This window comes from Bubalus kerabau, chromosome 18 (assembly GCF_029407905.1).
Source record: "Bubalus kerabau isolate K-KA32 ecotype Philippines breed swamp buffalo chromosome 18, PCC_UOA_SB_1v2, whole genome shotgun sequence".
NCBI classification, from domain to species: domain Eukaryota; kingdom Metazoa; phylum Chordata; class Mammalia; order Artiodactyla; family Bovidae; genus Bubalus; species Bubalus kerabau.
In genome coordinates, this window is record NC_073641.1 from 25,384,815 (window position 1) to 25,403,948 (window position 19,134).

General features: G+C 34.7%; 1 protein-coding gene across 7 annotated transcripts in view; it reads left to right on the plus strand.

Annotated features, from left to right (window-relative positions):
* The window catches only part of SLC38A9 (solute carrier family 38 member 9), a 90,984-nt gene that overhangs the window by 33,361 nt on the left and 38,489 nt on the right, over positions 1 to 19,134 (plus strand). For 4 of the 7 annotated variants that reach the window (XR_008705011.1, XM_055555217.1, XM_055555216.1 and 1 more), the window contains 7 exons: positions 1,961 to 2,093; positions 5,254 to 5,375; positions 5,510 to 5,573; positions 5,804 to 5,897; positions 7,703 to 7,873; positions 12,666 to 12,725; positions 15,636 to 15,830. Coding sequence is in view for 6 of the 7 variants with exons in the window: in XM_055555217.1 (XP_055411192.1) it covers positions 1,961 to 2,093; positions 5,254 to 5,375; positions 5,510 to 5,573; positions 5,804 to 5,897; positions 7,703 to 7,873; positions 12,666 to 12,725; positions 15,636 to 15,830 (839 nt within the window). In the remaining variant the exon portion in view is untranslated. Of the gene's footprint in view, positions 1 to 1,832; positions 2,094 to 5,253; positions 5,376 to 5,509; positions 5,574 to 5,803; positions 5,898 to 7,702; positions 7,874 to 12,665; positions 12,726 to 15,635; positions 15,831 to 19,134 lie in introns of all 7 variants that reach the window. The other 3 variants (XM_055555218.1, XM_055555219.1, XM_055555222.1) reach the window with 2 other exon arrangements.

A 19,134-nucleotide genomic window follows, 5' to 3' on the forward strand; every position in this document is an offset into this window, starting at 1 on the left:
ATGCTGAGTTGTATATTTTTAAAAAGACTCTGCATTGAAAAGATTCCAAAATATTTGTTTGAACAGGCACTCAGCATCTTGATGAAAACTGTTGAACAACTTTCAGAGTCATTCTGCTCTCTGAGTACCCAAGCCAACTAAACTGGTACAGTTAACACTTCTGTAAGAGGCCAGGAGCCAAGAAATTGGAACACTTCCTGGACTACTTTTTAACAGGCCTTCAAGCCAACTTAGTGCTTGGTATTAAATATTAATACCATTGAATTTTCAGAGTAATAAGCTACGAGTAGAACATTCTCATCTCTTTCTGTCAATGTCATACTTATTAGTCTCTATTAGTTATCATTGATTAGCTTAAAGCTCTGCTTTATGTTGGCCTTAAAGCTGTAGTTTGTTTTTTAATTTTGTGGGATATCACTCTTACAAAACAAGAAGGGAATGTCCTGTAGAATGTGACCCCTCACTGTCTCCCAGACATAAATGTTTTTATATTGCTTTTTTTTAATACTACTGAGTGCTACAGTAGAGATGTAAATTATTTAGAACACCTAATGCCTTCAAAAGAGTGGTAATTATCTCAGGCTACCAAATTTATAAGTAAGGATAGTTTATTTGGCCTCTGACTCTTGTTTTCGGTGTATCCCCTTGAGATTTATTGACATCACTGATTTCATTTAGCAAATATATGCTTACTATAGATAATATATCATATTGATCTCTATATCTACTTATTTGCTCTAGGAAATGCTCTTAGATGTTTTTTGAATTGAACTAGAAAGTACCCACCATATTTAGGTGCTATGGTGGGGAGGAAATAATAAAAGATTCAAAGATACTGTATGCTAACTAGAGAGACTAGGGTAAATTTAACTTCTCTAATATTACAGAGTTATTTGGAAAAATTGCATAAACTAAAATTCCAGTCACTTGGTTTTTCAAGTGCTTCCCGCAAGATTAGATTAACAGTGTCTCCAAAAATGGTTACCATACTTTAAGAAATTTTAATCTTATTTCAGAACTATAAATGTAGAAGACTTACAGGGAACCAGTGATAAATCTCTTGGCTTTTTTTCCCCTTTATTATTTTGGATCTGTGTACAATCTGAAATAGCAAATTATATACAGTTTGGGAGACAATTCATTTGTAACTTCGAGGGATCTGAGGAATACAGTCATTTCATGCACCCCTGCAGATCTTTCCATTTAAAGTAGTTTATTGCTGGAAAGAAAGCAAATGGAGAGAGTTTCAGTAAGGAACTGAATGAGTTAATGACTGAACATGATGGTTGAAAACCAGAATCTATGGTTGATTGGGACACAGTTATGAGGAGAAAACATTGCATATAAATAGTAATGTAATGGTATGTTACTGAAATCTAAGAAAAGTAGAATGAGACAAAATATCTCTAGTGTCTTGATGTTCCATTTGATAGTACTTTGGATAAGTTTCATAAGGGAGTTGGTTGAGATCACTAATCCTTAGTACATGAACCAAGAAATAGGAATTGTGTTTATCATAGGAAGTAATGTTGGCCCATAAAGGAATAGAGACTCTTTAATAGAGGAATGTTTTTGTCTGTAATCTCTCTGATTCAATGCCAAACATTTTTCAGAGAATATTCAAAGCTGTGCCTAAGTTTCATTGTTGAAAACCAACAGCTGCTATATTTCTTTTTGATAACTGATTGAAGCTCTTTCTGTTATGTCTGCTCTGTTGCTAAATTCCTTAAGTGTAAAAAAGTATGTTTAAAGTAAGAACTTTATGAAACAAAAGCTTTATTCTGTACATTGGATAATACTTCTTTTGTGACATTTTCTTTTCCCACCAAAAGTGAGAAGTGAATGCCTTGCCTTGGTACATCCCATTTCTAATGGAGGACAAGAAGTCATTTTCTTCAATGGCTGACTTCCAGAATCTCTGCCTGAACGTTCTTTGTCAAGTGTATATTCCCTTCTCTAGGCCTTTCTATATAGAGCCCACAAACATCGTCAGTGTGAATGATGTCATTCAGAGGGTTAGCGACCATGCCTCTGCCATGAACAAGAGGATTCATTACTACAGCCGGCTCACCGCTCCTGCAGACAGGGCACTGGTAAGGGGCAAAGCATTGCTAATTGTCTAAGGTTAAGTTGAAATGAACAGTGAACATAAGTCAGGGCAACTCCCAGTGGTTGAACTTTTTGCTGGCCATATTCCAAGGATGGCATCATGGAAAGTCAAAGATACTAATTAATACATCTTACATCTCAGACTAGTTCATTCTTATTAGCCTGGCATAGAGAAATTTGAAACAATCTCTTTATGTTTACAACACCCTAGAGATTTGTTAGATTGAATTCTGCTAATCCATAATCCTAAAATCTTTGAGAAGGATGAACTATTGAAGTAGTTTGGGTCATTGATTAATAAAATAGATAATAAGTTGTGCTTAGTCTATTCAATTTTTAAGTTTGTAGCTATAAGGGAAAAATGTTTTGAGAAATTTTCTATAGGAGTGAGAAACTGAAATTTATATATATATTTTATATATATAATATATATTATAGATTAAAAACAAGAGTCAAAGAGCAGATATTAAAGATTTTAAGCTTTGCAGTCCACCTACTGTCACATATTCTTTTCTGCTTTTGTTTTTGAATCATTTAAAATGTAAAAACTGCCCATAGGAAGAGACTGTAAAAAATCAGATTGAAGGCTAGATCTTCTTATTAAATCTGTATTATCATCTTAGGTTCAAAACTATATAAGTAATTTCATGCTTATAAGAATTACCACATATGAGATGTTCAGAAATTTGAAAGCTTAAAAAAGAATGAAACATTCTGAGAAAAAAATGATTTTTATAGGTAATAATAAAAAGGGAGAAGGGAATTCAGCATTCTAGATGTTTACAAGGGGCAAGGACTGAGCTAGTCACTTGAGCACAGATGTCTCATATTAGGCCTTGTGAATTCCTAAGATATCTTTTTGTGTAGTCAAAGTAGGGACTTTCAAAATATTCTGGGTGGGATCATTTGTTTCCCCCAATTTTTTCACTTTTTCTTACTCTAGGTCTTTACGTCAGTAGTTATGGTAAAGTCTTAGTGCCATATGAGAATTACCTAAGCCCTCTGGGGAGTGGAAGTAATCCAGTATCTCCAAGTCTAGTCCAGACCTCCTAGAGGCTGTATTCTCAGAAGCAAACTTCAGAGATACCAGCTGAGCCAGTCTAACTCTTGAGTGTATGTTGTTTGCCTGGAAATTGTCAGCACTGTACACCAAGTTGAATCCCTTTTGTTAACTGACAGTGAGATGAGTCTAGTTAATCAAAGTATATAAACAGTGACCTAAAATTAATATGATATGACCATTTTAATGATTGTGTGTATACATCCATGCTCATTTTCTGAGAATCCCAAAATTATTTTTCTTAAAAGATTTTTAAAGGAAGAGAAATATGAAACCACAGGTGTCAGGTCTTTGCAGAGTTATAACTTTTATTTCTGAAAATTTCCCCACTTACCTTAATATTTTTATTCTAAATTGGAGAAGGGTAGTAAATCATTTGACTGCCGACATCTCCCAGATGCTTGCTAATAAATGTGTGGCCTGCACAGGCCAGCATCACTGAGAGCATGTTAAAAAGGCAGACTCTCAGCCCTTAGTCCAGATCTACTGAATCAAAATCTGTATTTTAACAAATTTTCTGTGTGAATCACAAAAATATTCAAGTTTGAAAAGCACTGTCCTAGACCCACTGACAGAGTGTGGGATCCAATCTCCCAGTTTTTCTATATCTCCTAATAATTTCTTATCCTCTAGCTTTTTAATCCTATCCCTGATAACTTTAGATTTTCACTTTTTCTGAACTTGCTCTGGTAGATATCATAGTTTATCTCCTGCCTGATACAGACATGGTCCTGCCCCTTTTTTCTTTTACTCCATAGTAGAAGACAGCAGAGCTCAGACCCTAGAGGATTGAGGGTAAAGAGAAGGCGGCAGACCTATTTCTATATATGCTTTTGTAGCTCTAAGAAATAATTGTTTACAAAGCCACAGGCATGGCATTCAAGACATTCTTTTCCCACAAGGCACCAAAAATTGTATGCATAAAAAGAGAAGGATTTGATGTTCTTTCTTTTTGCATCAGTTCGTATCCTGTCTACCTACTGAAGCCTAATATTCTGTCACTTTCTTGAGGTCTTTCCCAACTATTCCAGTCCCCATTATTGTTGTTATTATTGTTGTCATTTCTGTGTTCCAGAATTGAACACTTAATTTTTATTCTTATAGCCTTATATAATTGTTTTATATGTTTTCTAACTGAAATTTACACTTCTTGAAGTTAGGAGCCATATATTATTTTTTCTTGAACACTAAACCTAGCATTGTACCTAGCACAAAGTTGTAGGTTTATGTAGTAAGTACTGATACAAAAGATTCTTGCTTTATACCAGTCAGTTCTTATGTCTTTAATATTATATGTAAGGACTACATACTCTCAAAGGACAGTTCTCAGTGAGATGGTCAGAATTCCATCAGGAAACCATATTTCTTTTAACTCCCAGAACAGGGAGGTAGAAAGAAATGTGTCAGGGTCAAGTGGGAGCTATGTGTATGAGAAATATATACATATTTAATCATTCTTTTCCTGTGTGTCTTCAACCTCTCTCTATTGGTTCCATCCCTACTGTTTACATCTCCTGTCTTTAAGAATCTTTGTCTTGCCTTTACTTTAAGCCACTTTAGCTTACCTTTTTCTTCTACTACCAAACCATTTAAAAGAATAGTCTATATTTTTTATTCTTTTCTTACCCTTCTTTTGACTCCTCAATTTCTTATAGTTTGAGTTCCCAGCCTGCCTCTTCTCTACAACCACATTCACATAGGAATTTGATGCCCACTTGATTCTTAAAATTCTCCTCACTTAAAGCCCAGTCCTTGCCATGTAGAATTACTTAATTTCAGTCTTTATGGCTCTTCTTCCTCCTGTCTCGTAAAAGTAAAGAGAAAAATACTTTGACGATTGCATATTCTAAGAATTCATTCTCATTTGAGATGAACAGTTTATTATTTATAGTATTTAAACTCTTACTCCTTTAGATCTTAGTATATTTAAAAAGTGATTTTTATGTTTTAATCAAGGGTACACACTGTTTATTTGTTCCTGATAGTTGGAAGTGTGTCTATAGTCAGGTACTTTATTGTATAGAAAATATCCTGTGTTGAACATTTACTGGTTCTAACATTTCTTTACTTTTTTTTTTAATCAGATTGCCCCAGATCATGTAGTTCCAGCTCCAGAAGAGTGCTATGTATATAGCCCATTGGGTTCTGCTTATAAACTTCAATGTTACACTGAAGGATATGGTAAAAACACCAGTTTAGTAACCATGTGAGTTAAAACACTTTTTGGAGCATAACTTAAATTATGTGTAAATAAAAATTACTGATTATTTTAATTTTTGTCTTAATTAAAATATTTGAAGAGTCAAACTTTATGTTTTACTAGTATTACTCTGCTTTCAGTTTTATGATTTGGAATACCATGCTGGGAACATCTATACTAAGTATTCCTTGGGGCATAAAACAGGTAATATAATTTTCAGCACACTTTGTATTAGAATTTTTTTCTCTTTGTACTGTGAGTTTTACAAGTTTTAATAAGTCTACATAAAATTATTAAAGAAATAGATTAATATATTTAGTTTTAAATTAGCTGTCAGATATTTATGATAATTGTTTAGAGTAACTTAATATGGTTGCATATTAATTTATTCTGACATGATGCATGTTGTTCTATATTTTTATTTTTTTAAACAGGCTGGGTTTACTACTGGAATGTGTGTCATCATGCTGATGGGCCTTCTAACACTTTATTGCTGCTACAGAGTAGTGAAATCAAGATCTATGATATGTAAGAATTTACCATTGTAAAAATAAATGATGTGGATATTAATAAGAATTGATGTTGAGGTGGATCACTGATGTGTGATAACACACATTTCACAAGTGTGTTAACTATTTTCTGCCTAAAGGTTTATTTCTCATAATTCATAGCATTTGGCAGAACTGATATGGTAATAAATTTAGTGGCTTTCTTTGAAATTCTGAGAGGCTAGTACTTTGCAGAATTCATTTACTTTGGTGCTAATTTCCTCAGAAGAATAATTTAAAAAGTCATATTTTAAAAATAAGATCTTTGCCAGAACTAAATTGAGAATTTTATGATTCTTATCAGTTAATTGTGACGCATTTTGACCTATCCCTACCAAAAGATCTAGATACTGGCATCTCCTAAAAGTGAACATTGTAAATATGAAAATGTGGGCAATGTGTCCTTTATAATCAATTCTCAAAGTTGTACCAGCATGTCCACTCATTTCTATAAATTCTAGATCAGGGATATACCTTTTTAGATTGTTTTAAAGTAGTTTAGGACCTAAATAGATGTACATTATTTCAGTCAGTCTCAGCAAATGAGAATCAACAAACCAGGCTCTGCCTCCAGTTTTTTTGTTTCTACTAAGCAGTGGTATGTTTTTCTTAATTGTATTATTTCATCATATCCCTTTCCCATTTATCCACAAGCCCCTTGGTGCTCTTATAGATCTCCTAAATTCTTTATATGAAGTAGGCAGTTAACCCTTTATTGTGTCTTGTCAGTTTCTCTCGTATTCATATTTGAAATGGCTTTTGTATCATATTAGTTTGTTTATATCTGGCTATCTTTTCCATTGTAGTTTCTATTTCTTCAGTTGATAGAAAAGGACAGTCTTTCAGTTTCTATTTTTATATTGTCATCTAAATTTTCAGTTATTTTTTAAATTCTTTAACTTAATTTTCTGAAAATTTTAATTGAAGTATAGTCAATGTACAATATTAAATGTTACAGGTGTACAATACAGTGATTCACAATTTTTAAAGATTATATTCCATTTATAGTTATTATAAAATATTTTCCATATTCCTCATGTTATACAGTAGATCCTTGTAGCTTATTTTATACATAATAGTTCATTCCTCTTAATCCTTCACTCCTCTATTGCCCTTTCCCACTTCCCTCATTGTCTGAAATTTTAATTGGCATGTTATATAAATTATGACTCAAGAAAACGTTTCTCCATTATTAAGTATGCCAAATATTGGATATTGTCTTCTATCCCATATTGATGATTTTTTTCTAGCCTTGGTTTATCACTTGCTGTTATTAGTTACGTTAATCTACTTCTCAGAATCTACCTACAATGCAGGAGATCTGGATTCGATTCCTGGGTTGGGAAGATCCCCTGGAGAAGGAAATGGCAACCCACTCCAGTGTTCTTGGCTGGAGAATCCCATAGACTGTAGCCTGCCGGGCTCCTCTGTCTAAGGGGTCGCAGGAGTCGGACAAGACTTAGTGACTAAACCACTGCCGCCACCACGTCTCAGATTACCTGTACTATTTCATTGGCCTAACTTCTTCTTATATGTTTGTTCTATAATTTTTTGTTTTGTTTTTGTTTTTTTATTGACATATAGTTGATTTACAATGTTGTGATAATCTGCCGTATCTAATGTTTTAATTACTGTTATTTCATAAGATGGTCTAATGCCTGATGGTGAAATACCCACCCATAATCTTTTGCTAAATATTTTGAATCAGTTTAGAGAACACAAATTATGAATATGGAATATATAATTGACATCTAATTATATTTTCCCCTTTTATATTTTATCTAGCATCAGTGGATACCACTACCTGGGAATATCCAGATGTCTGCAGATATTATTTTGGCTCCTTTGGGCAGTGGTCAAGTCTCCTTTTCTCCTTGGTATCTCTCATTGGAGCAATGATAGTGTATTGGGTGCTTATGTCTAATTTTCTTTTTAATACTGGAAAATTTATTTTTAGTAAGTATCCATATCATATGCTTTAGCATAATTATTTTCAAATATAATAACTACTATAATGTTTTGGTTTCAGTCTTAAATTCTGGACTTGGAATTAATGAAGTAAAAAGTAATATTTATGATTCTAGGAGATATACTTGATTCAGTTTGTTTTCTATGGTTTCTATGTTGATCACAAATATAAAATGTATGTTAATTTCCAGAACCTTATTTTTGGGTGAATATATTCCTTCAAATTCTCTAATTAACATAAAATATTTCTAAGTTCCAAAAGATGTTTTAAGCATTGTTTGCATCGCCTAGGAATGAATTTTTTTCCTGCTTAAGTAATGGTATCCATTTAGAAAACATGATCTCAACCTATACTCATTCTCCACCTCAACTAATATAGTTATTATATATAATAGTATATATAATATTATTATTATATCATAATAAATACTATTCTCTTTTTTATATGGAATTTGCATTCATTAAAATATACACATCTTGGCCATATAATTTTGACAAATGGATACATCCATGTCACTCACACCTCCTTCATGAAACATTTCCATCTTCCCAGAAAGTAGTGGTGTATTTTTTAATTATAAAAAATTCAGATTATTTGTTGCCATTATAAGAGAACCTAGTTCATTTTTTAATATTTATCTTGAATCTCACAAATGTGTTGAATTCTTATTGCTTATAATTTTGTAAATTCACTTTGGATTTTCTATTTAGATAGTTGTATCATTCATGAATATGAAAACTTCTTCCTATCTAGTTATTATTTTTTGAATGATTCATATATATATATATGCATACATCTATATTTAGTATATACATTCAAACATATATAGGACTTCCCAGGTGACACTGGTAAAGAACCTATCTGCCAATGCAGGAGACATAAGACATGTGGGTTTGATCCTTGGGTCAGAAAAATCCCCTGGAGTAGGGCATGGCAACCCCTCCAGTACTTTTGCTTTGACAATGACCATGGACAGTGAAAGCTGGTGGCCTACAGTCCATTATGTTGCAAAAGAGTCACACATGACTTCAGTTCAGTCACTCAGTCATGTCCCACTCTTTGCAACCCCATGGACCGCAGCACACTAGGCCTCCCGGTCCATCATCAAGTTCCAGAGTTTACTCAAACTCATGTCCATTGAGTCAGTGATGCCATCCAACTATCTTATCCTCTGTCATCCCCTTCTCTTCCTGCCTTCAATTTTTCCCAGCATCAGGATCTTTTCAAATGAGTTAGTTCTTGGCCTCAAGTGGCCAAAGTATTAGAGTTTCAGCTTCAACATCAGTCCTTCCAGTGAACACTCAGGACTAATCTCCTTTAGGATGGACTGGTTGGATCTCCTTGCAATCCAAGAAACTCTCAAGAGTCTTCTCCAATACCACAGTTCAAAAGTATCAATTCTTTGGCACTCAGCTTTCTTTATAGTCCAACTTTCACATCCATACATGACTACTGGAAAAACCATAGTCTTGACTAGATGGACCTTTGTTGGAAAAATAATGTCTCTGATTTTTAATGCTGTCTAGGTTTTTTTATGCTGTCTCTTTTTTTTATGCTGTCTAGGTTGGTCATGGCTTTCCTTCCAAGGAGTAAGCATCTTTTAATTTCATGGCTGCAAGCACCATCTGCAGTGATTTTGGAGCCCCCCAAAATAAAATCAGCCACTGTTTCCACTGTTTCCCCATCTATTTGCCATGAAGTGCTGGGACCGGATGCCATGATCTTAGTTTTCTGAATGTTGAGCTTTAAGCCAACTTTTTCACTGTCCTCTTTCACTTTCATCAAGAGACTCTTTAGTTCTTCTTTACTTTCTGCCATAAGGGTGGTGTCATCTGCATATCTGAGGTTATTGATATTTCTCCCGGCAATCTTGATTCCAGCTTGTGCTTTATCCAGCCCAGCATTTCTCATGATGTACTCTGCATATAAGTTAAACAAGCAGGGTGACAATATACAGCCTTGATGTACTCCTTTTCCTATTTGGAACCAGTCTTGTTCCATGTCCAGTTCTAACTGTTGCTTCCTGACCTGCATGCAGATTTCTCAAGAGGCAGGTCAGGTGGTCTGGTATTCCTATCTCTTGAAGAATTTTCCACAGTTTATTATGATCCATACAGTCAAAAGTTTTGGCATAGTCAATAAAGCAGAAATAGATGTTTTTCTGGAATTCTCTTGCCTTTTTAATGATCCATTGGACGTTGGCAATTTGATCTCTGGTTGCCTTGCCTTTTCTAAAACCAGCTTGAACATCTGGAAGTTCATGGTTCACGTATTGCTGAAGCCTGGCTTGGAGAATTTTGAGCATTACTTTGCTGGTGTGTGAGATGAGTGCAATTGTGCAGTAGTTTGAGCTTTCTTTGGCATTGCCTTTCTTTGGGATTGGAATGAAAACTGACCTTTTCCAGTCCTGTGGCCACTGCTGAGTTTTCCAAATTTGCTAGCATATTGAGTGTAGCACTTTCACAGCATCATCTGTTAGGATTTGAAATAACTCAACTGGAATTCCATCATCTCCACTAGCTTTGTTTGAAGTGATGCTTCCTAAGGCCCACTTGACTTCACATTCCAAGATGTCTGGCTCTAGGTGAGTGATCACACCGTCATGATTATCTGGGTCGTGAAGATCTTTTTTGTGCAGTTCTTCTGTGTATTCTTGCCACGTCTTCTTAATATCTTCTGCTTTTGTTAGGTCCATACCATTTCTGTCCTTTATTGAGCCCATCTTTGCATGAAATGTTCCCTTGGTATCTGTAATTTTCTTGAAGAGATCTCTAGTCTTTCCCATTCTGTTGTGTTGTGGTTTTTGTTTTTTTTTTTTTTTCTATTTCTTTGCACTGATCACTGATGAAGGCTTTCTTATCACTCCTTGCTATTCTTTGGAACGCTGCATTCAAATGAGTATATCTTTCCTTTTCTCCTTTGCTTTTCGCTTCATTTTGCTTTTTTGCATTTCTTTTTCTTGGGATGGTCTTGATCCCTGTCTCCTGTACAATGTCACAAACCTCCATCCATAGTTCATCAGGCACGCTGTCTATCAGATCTAGTCCCTTAAATCTGTTTCTCATTTCTACTGTATAATTGTAAGGAATTTGATTTAGGTCATACCTGAATGGTCTAGTGGTTTTCCCTACTTTCTTCAATTTAAGTCTGAATTTGGCAATAAGGAGTTCATGATCTGAGCCACAGTTAGTTCCCTATCTTGTTTTTGCTGACTGTACAGAGCTTCTCCATGTTTGGCTGCAGAGAATATAATCTGATTTCAGTATTGGCCACTTGGTGATGTCAATGTGTAGAGTCTTCTTGTGTTACTGGAAGAGGGTGTTTGCTATGACCAGTGTGTTCTCTTGGCAAAACTCTATTATCCTTTGCCCTGCTTCATTCTGTACTCCAAGGCCAAATTTGCCTGTTATTCCAGGTGTTTCTTGACTTCCTTAGCAATGAAATAACAACAGATGACCATAACTGGCTTAAAATAAGAGAAATTTATTCTCTCACAGTCCTAGAAACTAGAAGTCTGAAATCAAAGTGTCTGTAGGGCCCTTTCCTTCCTCTGAAGCCTTTAGGGAAGAACCCTTCCTTTTTCTTCCTAGTTTCTGATGATCAACTGCTACCAGTCCTTGGCATTCCTTGACTTTAGTAATATTTCTCCAGTCCACCCTCTGCCTTCACATGGCCATCTTCCCCCAGTGTCTCTATGTCCAAAAATCTGTTCTTGTTAAAGACACCTATCATTGAATTTAGGGTGTACCCTAATCCAGTATAACCTAACCTTAGCTTGATTATATCTGCACAGACTCTGTTTCCAAATAAGGTTCATTCTAAGTTTCCTGGTGGACACGGATTTGGAAGAATTCTATTCAACCTAGTATACTTGGTGTCAGGGTTTTTACTAGCCTTATGTAAATCTTTGGCATCAGGAATTATGTAATTATGTAAAGATGCATAACTTCCTATCTTGAATCACTAATAACCCATGGAGACATTATAAAAACCTAAGCATAGATTACTTCTTTTATTCTATCTTGAGAAGCATATAATGGAGATGAATAATTCACATATATAACTTACTTTATGACCTTAAAATCTAATCTAGCTTTTTTTTATCATCTTATTTAAGTTTTACATCACTTTCTTTAATGCTTACTAAGGTTATGAAAGGCTAACATAAAACAGAATAAAGTAAATTCCCTCAGGCAAATAAAAAACATATTTTTTACCCATTCTCTCATTTACTATAGAATGATATGAATGTCCAGGTATCTGCATTAGCTTTTTATTTTGCTGCTACTTTTAGTAAAACTTAGTGGTACCTGTGATCAATAATTACTATGTAGCTTTCACTTTATAAAAGCTGTTCTATATTTTGTCAAAACTTTAAGTGATTTTTTCAGATAAATTCAGGTGTCTTGAGTAGTGGCTTTCCACCTTTTGCAGATTTTAGAACTTTACTATATAAGATATAACTATACCTACATAAATCAGGGTGAGTATAGGATAAGAAATTGTACACATTATCTTTATTCCAGGACTTTTAACTTCAGCCTTCTGGGTGGTTTTTTTGTTTTGTTTTGTTTTTAAAATCTTCACTCATAAAAATTTTCCACCATGAGACTGTGACACCAATGACATCATTCCTATAAAGCAGAGAAAAGAAGGTGAAGTCACGTTAATAATGAAGATTAGATCTTAAAAGATTTTTATAGATAAAGAAAATTTAGAGGGTGATTGATTTAACATCTTCCACTCAGTATTAAATTATGCTTTCATCATAATTTTTAGATTTTATTCATCACATTAATGACACAGACTCTATACCGAGTACCAACGATAGCAACCCTGGTAAGTAGTTTGGAGTTGAAAGTTTGCCTTGTTTCTTTATTCATCACCTTTTTTCAAAAAAGATATAAGGTAGAACCTATAACTTGATTTTAGGTAAATGACCAGCATAAAATCATTATCTTTAGGTTAACTAAGCCACTATTAAATTGTTGATAACCAGTAAGGTAAAAAAAGAACAGCTTCACAAAAGTTTGTGTTAATGTAAGCTAAACAATATTTAGTTCATGTTATACAGTTCACAGTTATAGCTCACATCCACAGTATCCATATTTGCTTATGATCAATAAATATTTTCAAGTACCTCTATCACTGCTGATTGTTTTAGAAATCTAGGACCTTTGTTCTCAGTTTGTTAATTTAGTTTTAAACATTGATCATTTTAGTTAGTAATATTTAAGATATATAAATGTGTGTCCTAAATTTCCTAATAATGAACTAAGGCTAGGAAATATGGAAAAATAAATTGAAGATTTGCCTCCCCCCTAAAAAATCAATTTCTTAGAAAAGTTTATTTTAATTAATTTGTTAAAAATAAACATTTGGGGACTTCCCTGGTGGTCCAGTGGCTAAGACTCCATGTTCCCTGTGCAGGGGGGCTGGGTTTGATCCCTGGGCAGAGAACTGAGATCCCATATGCTACAACTAAGACCTAGTGCAGCCAAATAAATACATTAAATAAATAAAGAGAATTAAAAAATAATAAATGTTTGTAGCCCATGTGTTTATCCAGTATAGCAGTAATAGGAAAAATGAATAGAAAAGTTAATATAACCTGAGTAACAGCATAACTAACATCACCTAAAGCTTTTATGTGTTTAGGTTTCAGAGATACTGAATTGATATTTTGATGGAGGTACACATTGATCACTAAGAGGACGATTCATTCAATGCATATTTATTAAATCTGTTATGTGTCAGAAACTGTTCTGGGCTCTGGAATATAATGGACAGACAAGAGTTTCTCTTGTGAAGTATACATGCCAATGTTTGCTGTTCAGTGTCTTACTCTACCCCTTAATTAAATTAATTAATCTGTCATTTGTTAATGCTAGAAAATGAGTGAAGTACCAGCATTATTTCTGTGAATGCACATACACACACACATACTTTTCATTAATTATACTAAAATGTATTCATATAATTCAAACACATACCTCTTGAACCCTGTTCCTTACCTCAGAATTTTCAAAAGCTGAAGAAACATACTGGTTTTAAAACTGAAATTCATTTACTGTAGCTACTCTGATATCAATTGATGAAACTAGTATATTACTATCTAGTAGGATTTCTTGAGTAGAGAGTCAGTTCATTGTTGAGTTCATGAATTAGAATTACACTAAAAATTTGGAGAGCATTATCAGCAAAGTCAGTTTACTTTGCATAGTGATATCTTATGTTGATAGTAGCACTTCTTGATTCTTTGGTTTATTTTAAACAAAGTATTGAACAGAGCATCAAGCAATCCATTTCAGTAAACATTAGAAATTACAGCAGACATTTATTGGATACTTACTGTATGCAAGCATTGTTCTAAATGTTTTACAGCAACTTCATAAGGTAGTACTGTTCTCTTCATTTTCTATAGGGCTTCCGTGGTAGCTAGCTCAGCTGATACAGAATCTGCTTGCAGTGCAGGAGACCCTGGTTCGATTCCTGAATTAGGACAGTCCCCCAGAAAAGGGATAGGCTACCCATTCCAGTATTCTTGGGCTTCCCAAGGCACAGAGAATTTAGTGACTTGTGTATAGAGTGACAGTGAAGATTCTTTATTCAATCAGTTTACTTCCATAACCTGTGTTCTTTACCACTCTAGTTAATTAGCACAGGAAAAATTCAAGTTAATTTACTTTTGTCCAGAGCATAGAAGGAAAAAAATACAGGTTAAAAGTGCTGACTAAGAAAACTGTTTGGCTTTGTGGCATGCCAAATAACAGATAGAGAATAAAATTGTTGCTCAGCGTTTTTTTACAGCATTAAACATTCTTTACAAAGAGCTGATTATTAGCAAAAGTACTATTATGAACTTAGAAGCACAGTGAGAATGATTTGTATTCTCTCTGCAAACAGAAGAAACTGCCACTTGTAGATCAGTGTTAGGAAAAATACATTTTATTCACTTCCCAGTTCTCTGGATATCATCTCAGCTTTCAGCTGCTCTAAGGCCTGAGAAACATCTAGGACAATTATTCTGGATTGCTGGGATTCAAGATTCCTAAGCTGTAGGCAATTATTAGATTTTGGCAGTACCATGGCAATGTTTCAATGGTGTCCGCTTTTTATTCCAAACCCATCAGTTTTGCTTATTGTTAGAAGAAACCTGTTCTCTGGACTTTGTGTGGTTTATTAGCAAAACGAACAATTACCTTGAATGATGTGTCTTATATGATTGTAATAATAAGATCAAATATCATCCAACCTGATATTTTCTCTCTGGCAGTGGGACAGAAGGATAGCTGGTAGAATAATTTTATAGTTTCCAGTAGAAAGTAGAAATCAAGGCTATACCTCAAAATTTTCTAACATTCTACCTTTAATTATTTATAGGTAAAAGTTTTCTGATTATAACTACATATAAAATAGATAAACCACAAGGACCTACTATATAGCACAGAAAAGTATATTCAATATCTTGTAATAACCTATAGTGGAAAAGAATCTGAAAAATAATATCTGAATCACTATGTTATATACCTGAAACTAACACAACATTATAAATCAACTATACTTCAAAGTTTTTAAATAAATAATTTAAAAATTTGAAAAGACTCCACATATATCTAAACATAACCCTCTATTTTTTTCCCAAAAAGGAGAAACTTAATATTCATGGTAAAACTTAAGGTTGGTAGAGCAAGTGTAAGTCTCATTGTTCTTTGTTGCCTCCTCTGATTTGTTGCTTCCTTGTTGCAGTGATTTGTCCAAGTGCCAGGAGCGGTGGCCATCCTGACAACGGCTCTGTGATTTTCTATGCTAGTAACTCGGAACTCCAACAGTTTGAAAAGTGGTGGAATAAGTCCAAGACAGTGCCCTTTTACCTCATAGGGCTCCTTCTGCCACTGCTTAATTTCAAATCTCCTTCATTTTTTTCAAAATTTAACATCCTAGGTAAGCCAAGGACTGTGTTGTAGAGCCTCTGTATAGTAGAATACATGCTGAATTCTGTGGGAATATGGTCTGACCAGCCAAATAGTTAACTTCCAGGCCTGTTCATCTGTGTTTAATTTGTTCACACATATATTGCCCTAGTTTTTGCTTTTCTTGATGAAGTTTGGCACAGAGAAAAATAGAGATGGCCATCTCAAGCCCAAGTCCCTTTTAAAGATGAGTTACTGGGATTTCAATTCTGTCCTTACTGAACAACTATTCCTCATTTCCTCTACAACTAGTGGCAGTAGACGTAAAGATTTCAGCAGGAGAGATCCAAAGTGAATATGATAGGAATTCTCAATTCTAAAGTTTGGAAATGTTAGAACTTACTAAGGGAGATTATGGAATATTTTTTCCCTACAGATTCTATTTAAGAGTATAAACACAGAATTATCACTTTTTAAAATATAAATTTATTTATTTTAATTGGAGGCTAATTACTTTACCAATATTGTATTGGTTTTGCCATACATCAACATGAATCTGCCACGGGTGTACAGGTGTTCCCCATCCTGAATCCCCCTCCCACCTCCCTCCCCATCCCATCCCCCTGGGTCATCCCAGTGTACCAGCCCCGAGCATCCAGCATCATGCATTGAACCTGGACTGGCAATTCATTTCACATATGATATTATGCATGTTTCAATGCCATTCTCCCAAATCATCCCACCCTCGCCCTCTCCCACAGAGTGCAAAAGACTGTTCTATACATCTGTGCCTCTTTTGCTGTCTCGCATACAGGGTTATCGTTACCATCTTTCTAAATTCCATATATATGTGTTAGTATACTGTATTGGTGTTTTCTTTCTAGCTTACTTCACTCTGTATAATAGGCTCCAGTTTCATCCACCTCATTAGAACTGATTCAAATGTATTCTTTTTAATGGCTGAGTAATACTCCATTCTGTATATGTACCATAGCTTTCTTATCCATTTGTCTGCTGATGGACATCTAGGTTGCTTCCATGTCCCGGCTATTATAAATAGTGCTGTGATGAACATTGGGGTACATGTGTCTTTTTCAATTCTGGTTTCCTCAGTGTGTATGCCCAGCAGTGGGATTGCTGGGTCGTATGGCAGTTCTATTTCCAGTTTTTTAAGGAATCTCCACACTCTTCTCCATAGTGGCTATACTAGTTTGCATTTCCACCAACAGTGTAAGAGGGTTCCCTTTTCTCCACACCCTCTCCAGCGTTTATTGCTTGTAGACTTTTGGATTGCAGCCATTCTGACTGGTGTGAAATGTTATCTCATTGTGGTTTTGATTTGCATTTCTCTGATAATGAGTGATGTTGAGCATCTTTTCATGTGTTTGTTAGCCATCTGTATGTCTTCTTTGGAGAAATGTCTGTTTAGTTCTTTGGCCCATTTTTTGATTGGGTCGTTTATTTTTCTGGAATTGAGCTGCAGGAGTTGCTTGTATATTTTTGAGATTAGTTGTTTGTCAGTTGCTTCATTTGCTATTATTTTCTCCCATTCTGAAGGCTGTCTTTTCACCTTGCTTATAGTTTCCTTTGTTGTGCAGAAGCTTTTAAGTTTAATTAGGTCCCATTTGTTTATTTTTGCTTTCATTTCCAGTATTCTGGGAGGTGGGTCATAGAGGATCCTGCTGTGATTTATGTTGGAGAGTGTTTTGCCTATGTTCCCCTCTAGGAGTTTTATAGTTTCTGGTCTTACATTTATGTCTTTAATCCATTTTGAGTTTATTTTTGTGTATAGTGTTAGAAAGTGTTCTAGTTTCATTCTTTTACAAGTGGTTGACCAGTTTTCCCAGGACCACTTGTTAAAGAGATTGTCCTTTCTCCATTGTATATTCTTGCCTCCTTTGTCAAAGATAAGGTGTCCATAGATGTGTGGGTTTATCTCTGGGCTTTCTGTTTTGTTCCATTGATCTATATTTCTGTCTTTGTGCCAGTACCATACTGTCTTGATGACTGTGGCTTTGTAGTAGAGCCTGAAGTCAGGCAGGTTGATTCCTCCAGTTCCATTCTTCTTTCTCAAGATCGCTTTGGCTATTTGAGGTTTTTTGTATTTCCATACAAATTATAAAATTATTTGTTCTAGCTCTGTGAAAAATACCGTTGGTGGCTTGATAGGGATTGCACTGAATCTATAGATTGTTTTGGGTAGTATACTCATTTTCACTATATTGATTCTTCTGATCCATGAACACAGTATATTTCTCCATCTATTACTGTCCTCTTTGATTTCTTTCACCAGTGTTTTATAGTTTTCTATATATAGGTCTTTTGTTTTGGAGAAGGAAATGGCAACCCAATCCAGTATTCTTGCCTGGAGAATCCCATGGATGCGACTTCACTTTCACTTTCACTTTGTTTCTTTAGGTAGATATATTGCTAAGTATTTTATTCTTGTCGTTGCAGTGGTGAATGGAATTGTTTCCTTAATTTCTCTTTCTATTTTCTCATTATTAGTGTATAGGAATGCAAGGGATTTCTGTGTGTTGATTTTATATCCTGCAGCTTTACTATATTCATTGATTAGCTCTAGTAATTTTCTGGTGGAGTCTTTAGGGTTTTCATGTAGAGGATCATGTCATCTGCATAAAGTGAGAGTTTTACTTCTTCTTTTCCTATTTGGATTCCTTTTATTTCTTTTTCTGCTCTGATTGCTGTGGCCAAAACTTCCAAAACTATGTTGAATAGTAGTGGTGCAAATGGGCACCCTTGTCTTGTTCCTGACTTTAGGGGGAATGCTTTCAATTTTTCATCATCGAGGATAACGTTTGCTGTGGGTTTGTCATATATAGTTTTATTATGTTGAGGTATGTTCCTTCTATTCCTGCTTTCTGGAGAGTTTTTTAAATCATAAATGGATGTTGAATTTTGTCAAAGACTTTTTCTGTATCGAGATAATCATATGGCTTTTATTTTTCAATTTGTCAATGTGGTGTATTACATTGACTTGCGGATATTGAAGAATCCTTGCATCCCTGGGATAAAGCCCACTTGGTCATGATGTATGATCTTTTTAATGTGTTGTTGGATTCTGATTGCTAGAATTTTGTTAAGGATTTTTGCATCTATGTTCATCAGTGATATTGGCCTGTAGTTTTCTTTTTTTGTGGCATCTATGTCAGGTTTTGGTATTAGGGTGATGGTGGCCTCATAGAATGAGTTTGGAAGTTTACCTTCCTCTGCAATTTTCTGGAAGAGTTTGAGTAGGATAGGTGTTAGCTCGTCTCTAAATTTTTGGTAGAATTCAGCTGTGAAGGCGTCTGGACCTAGGCTTTTGTTTGCTG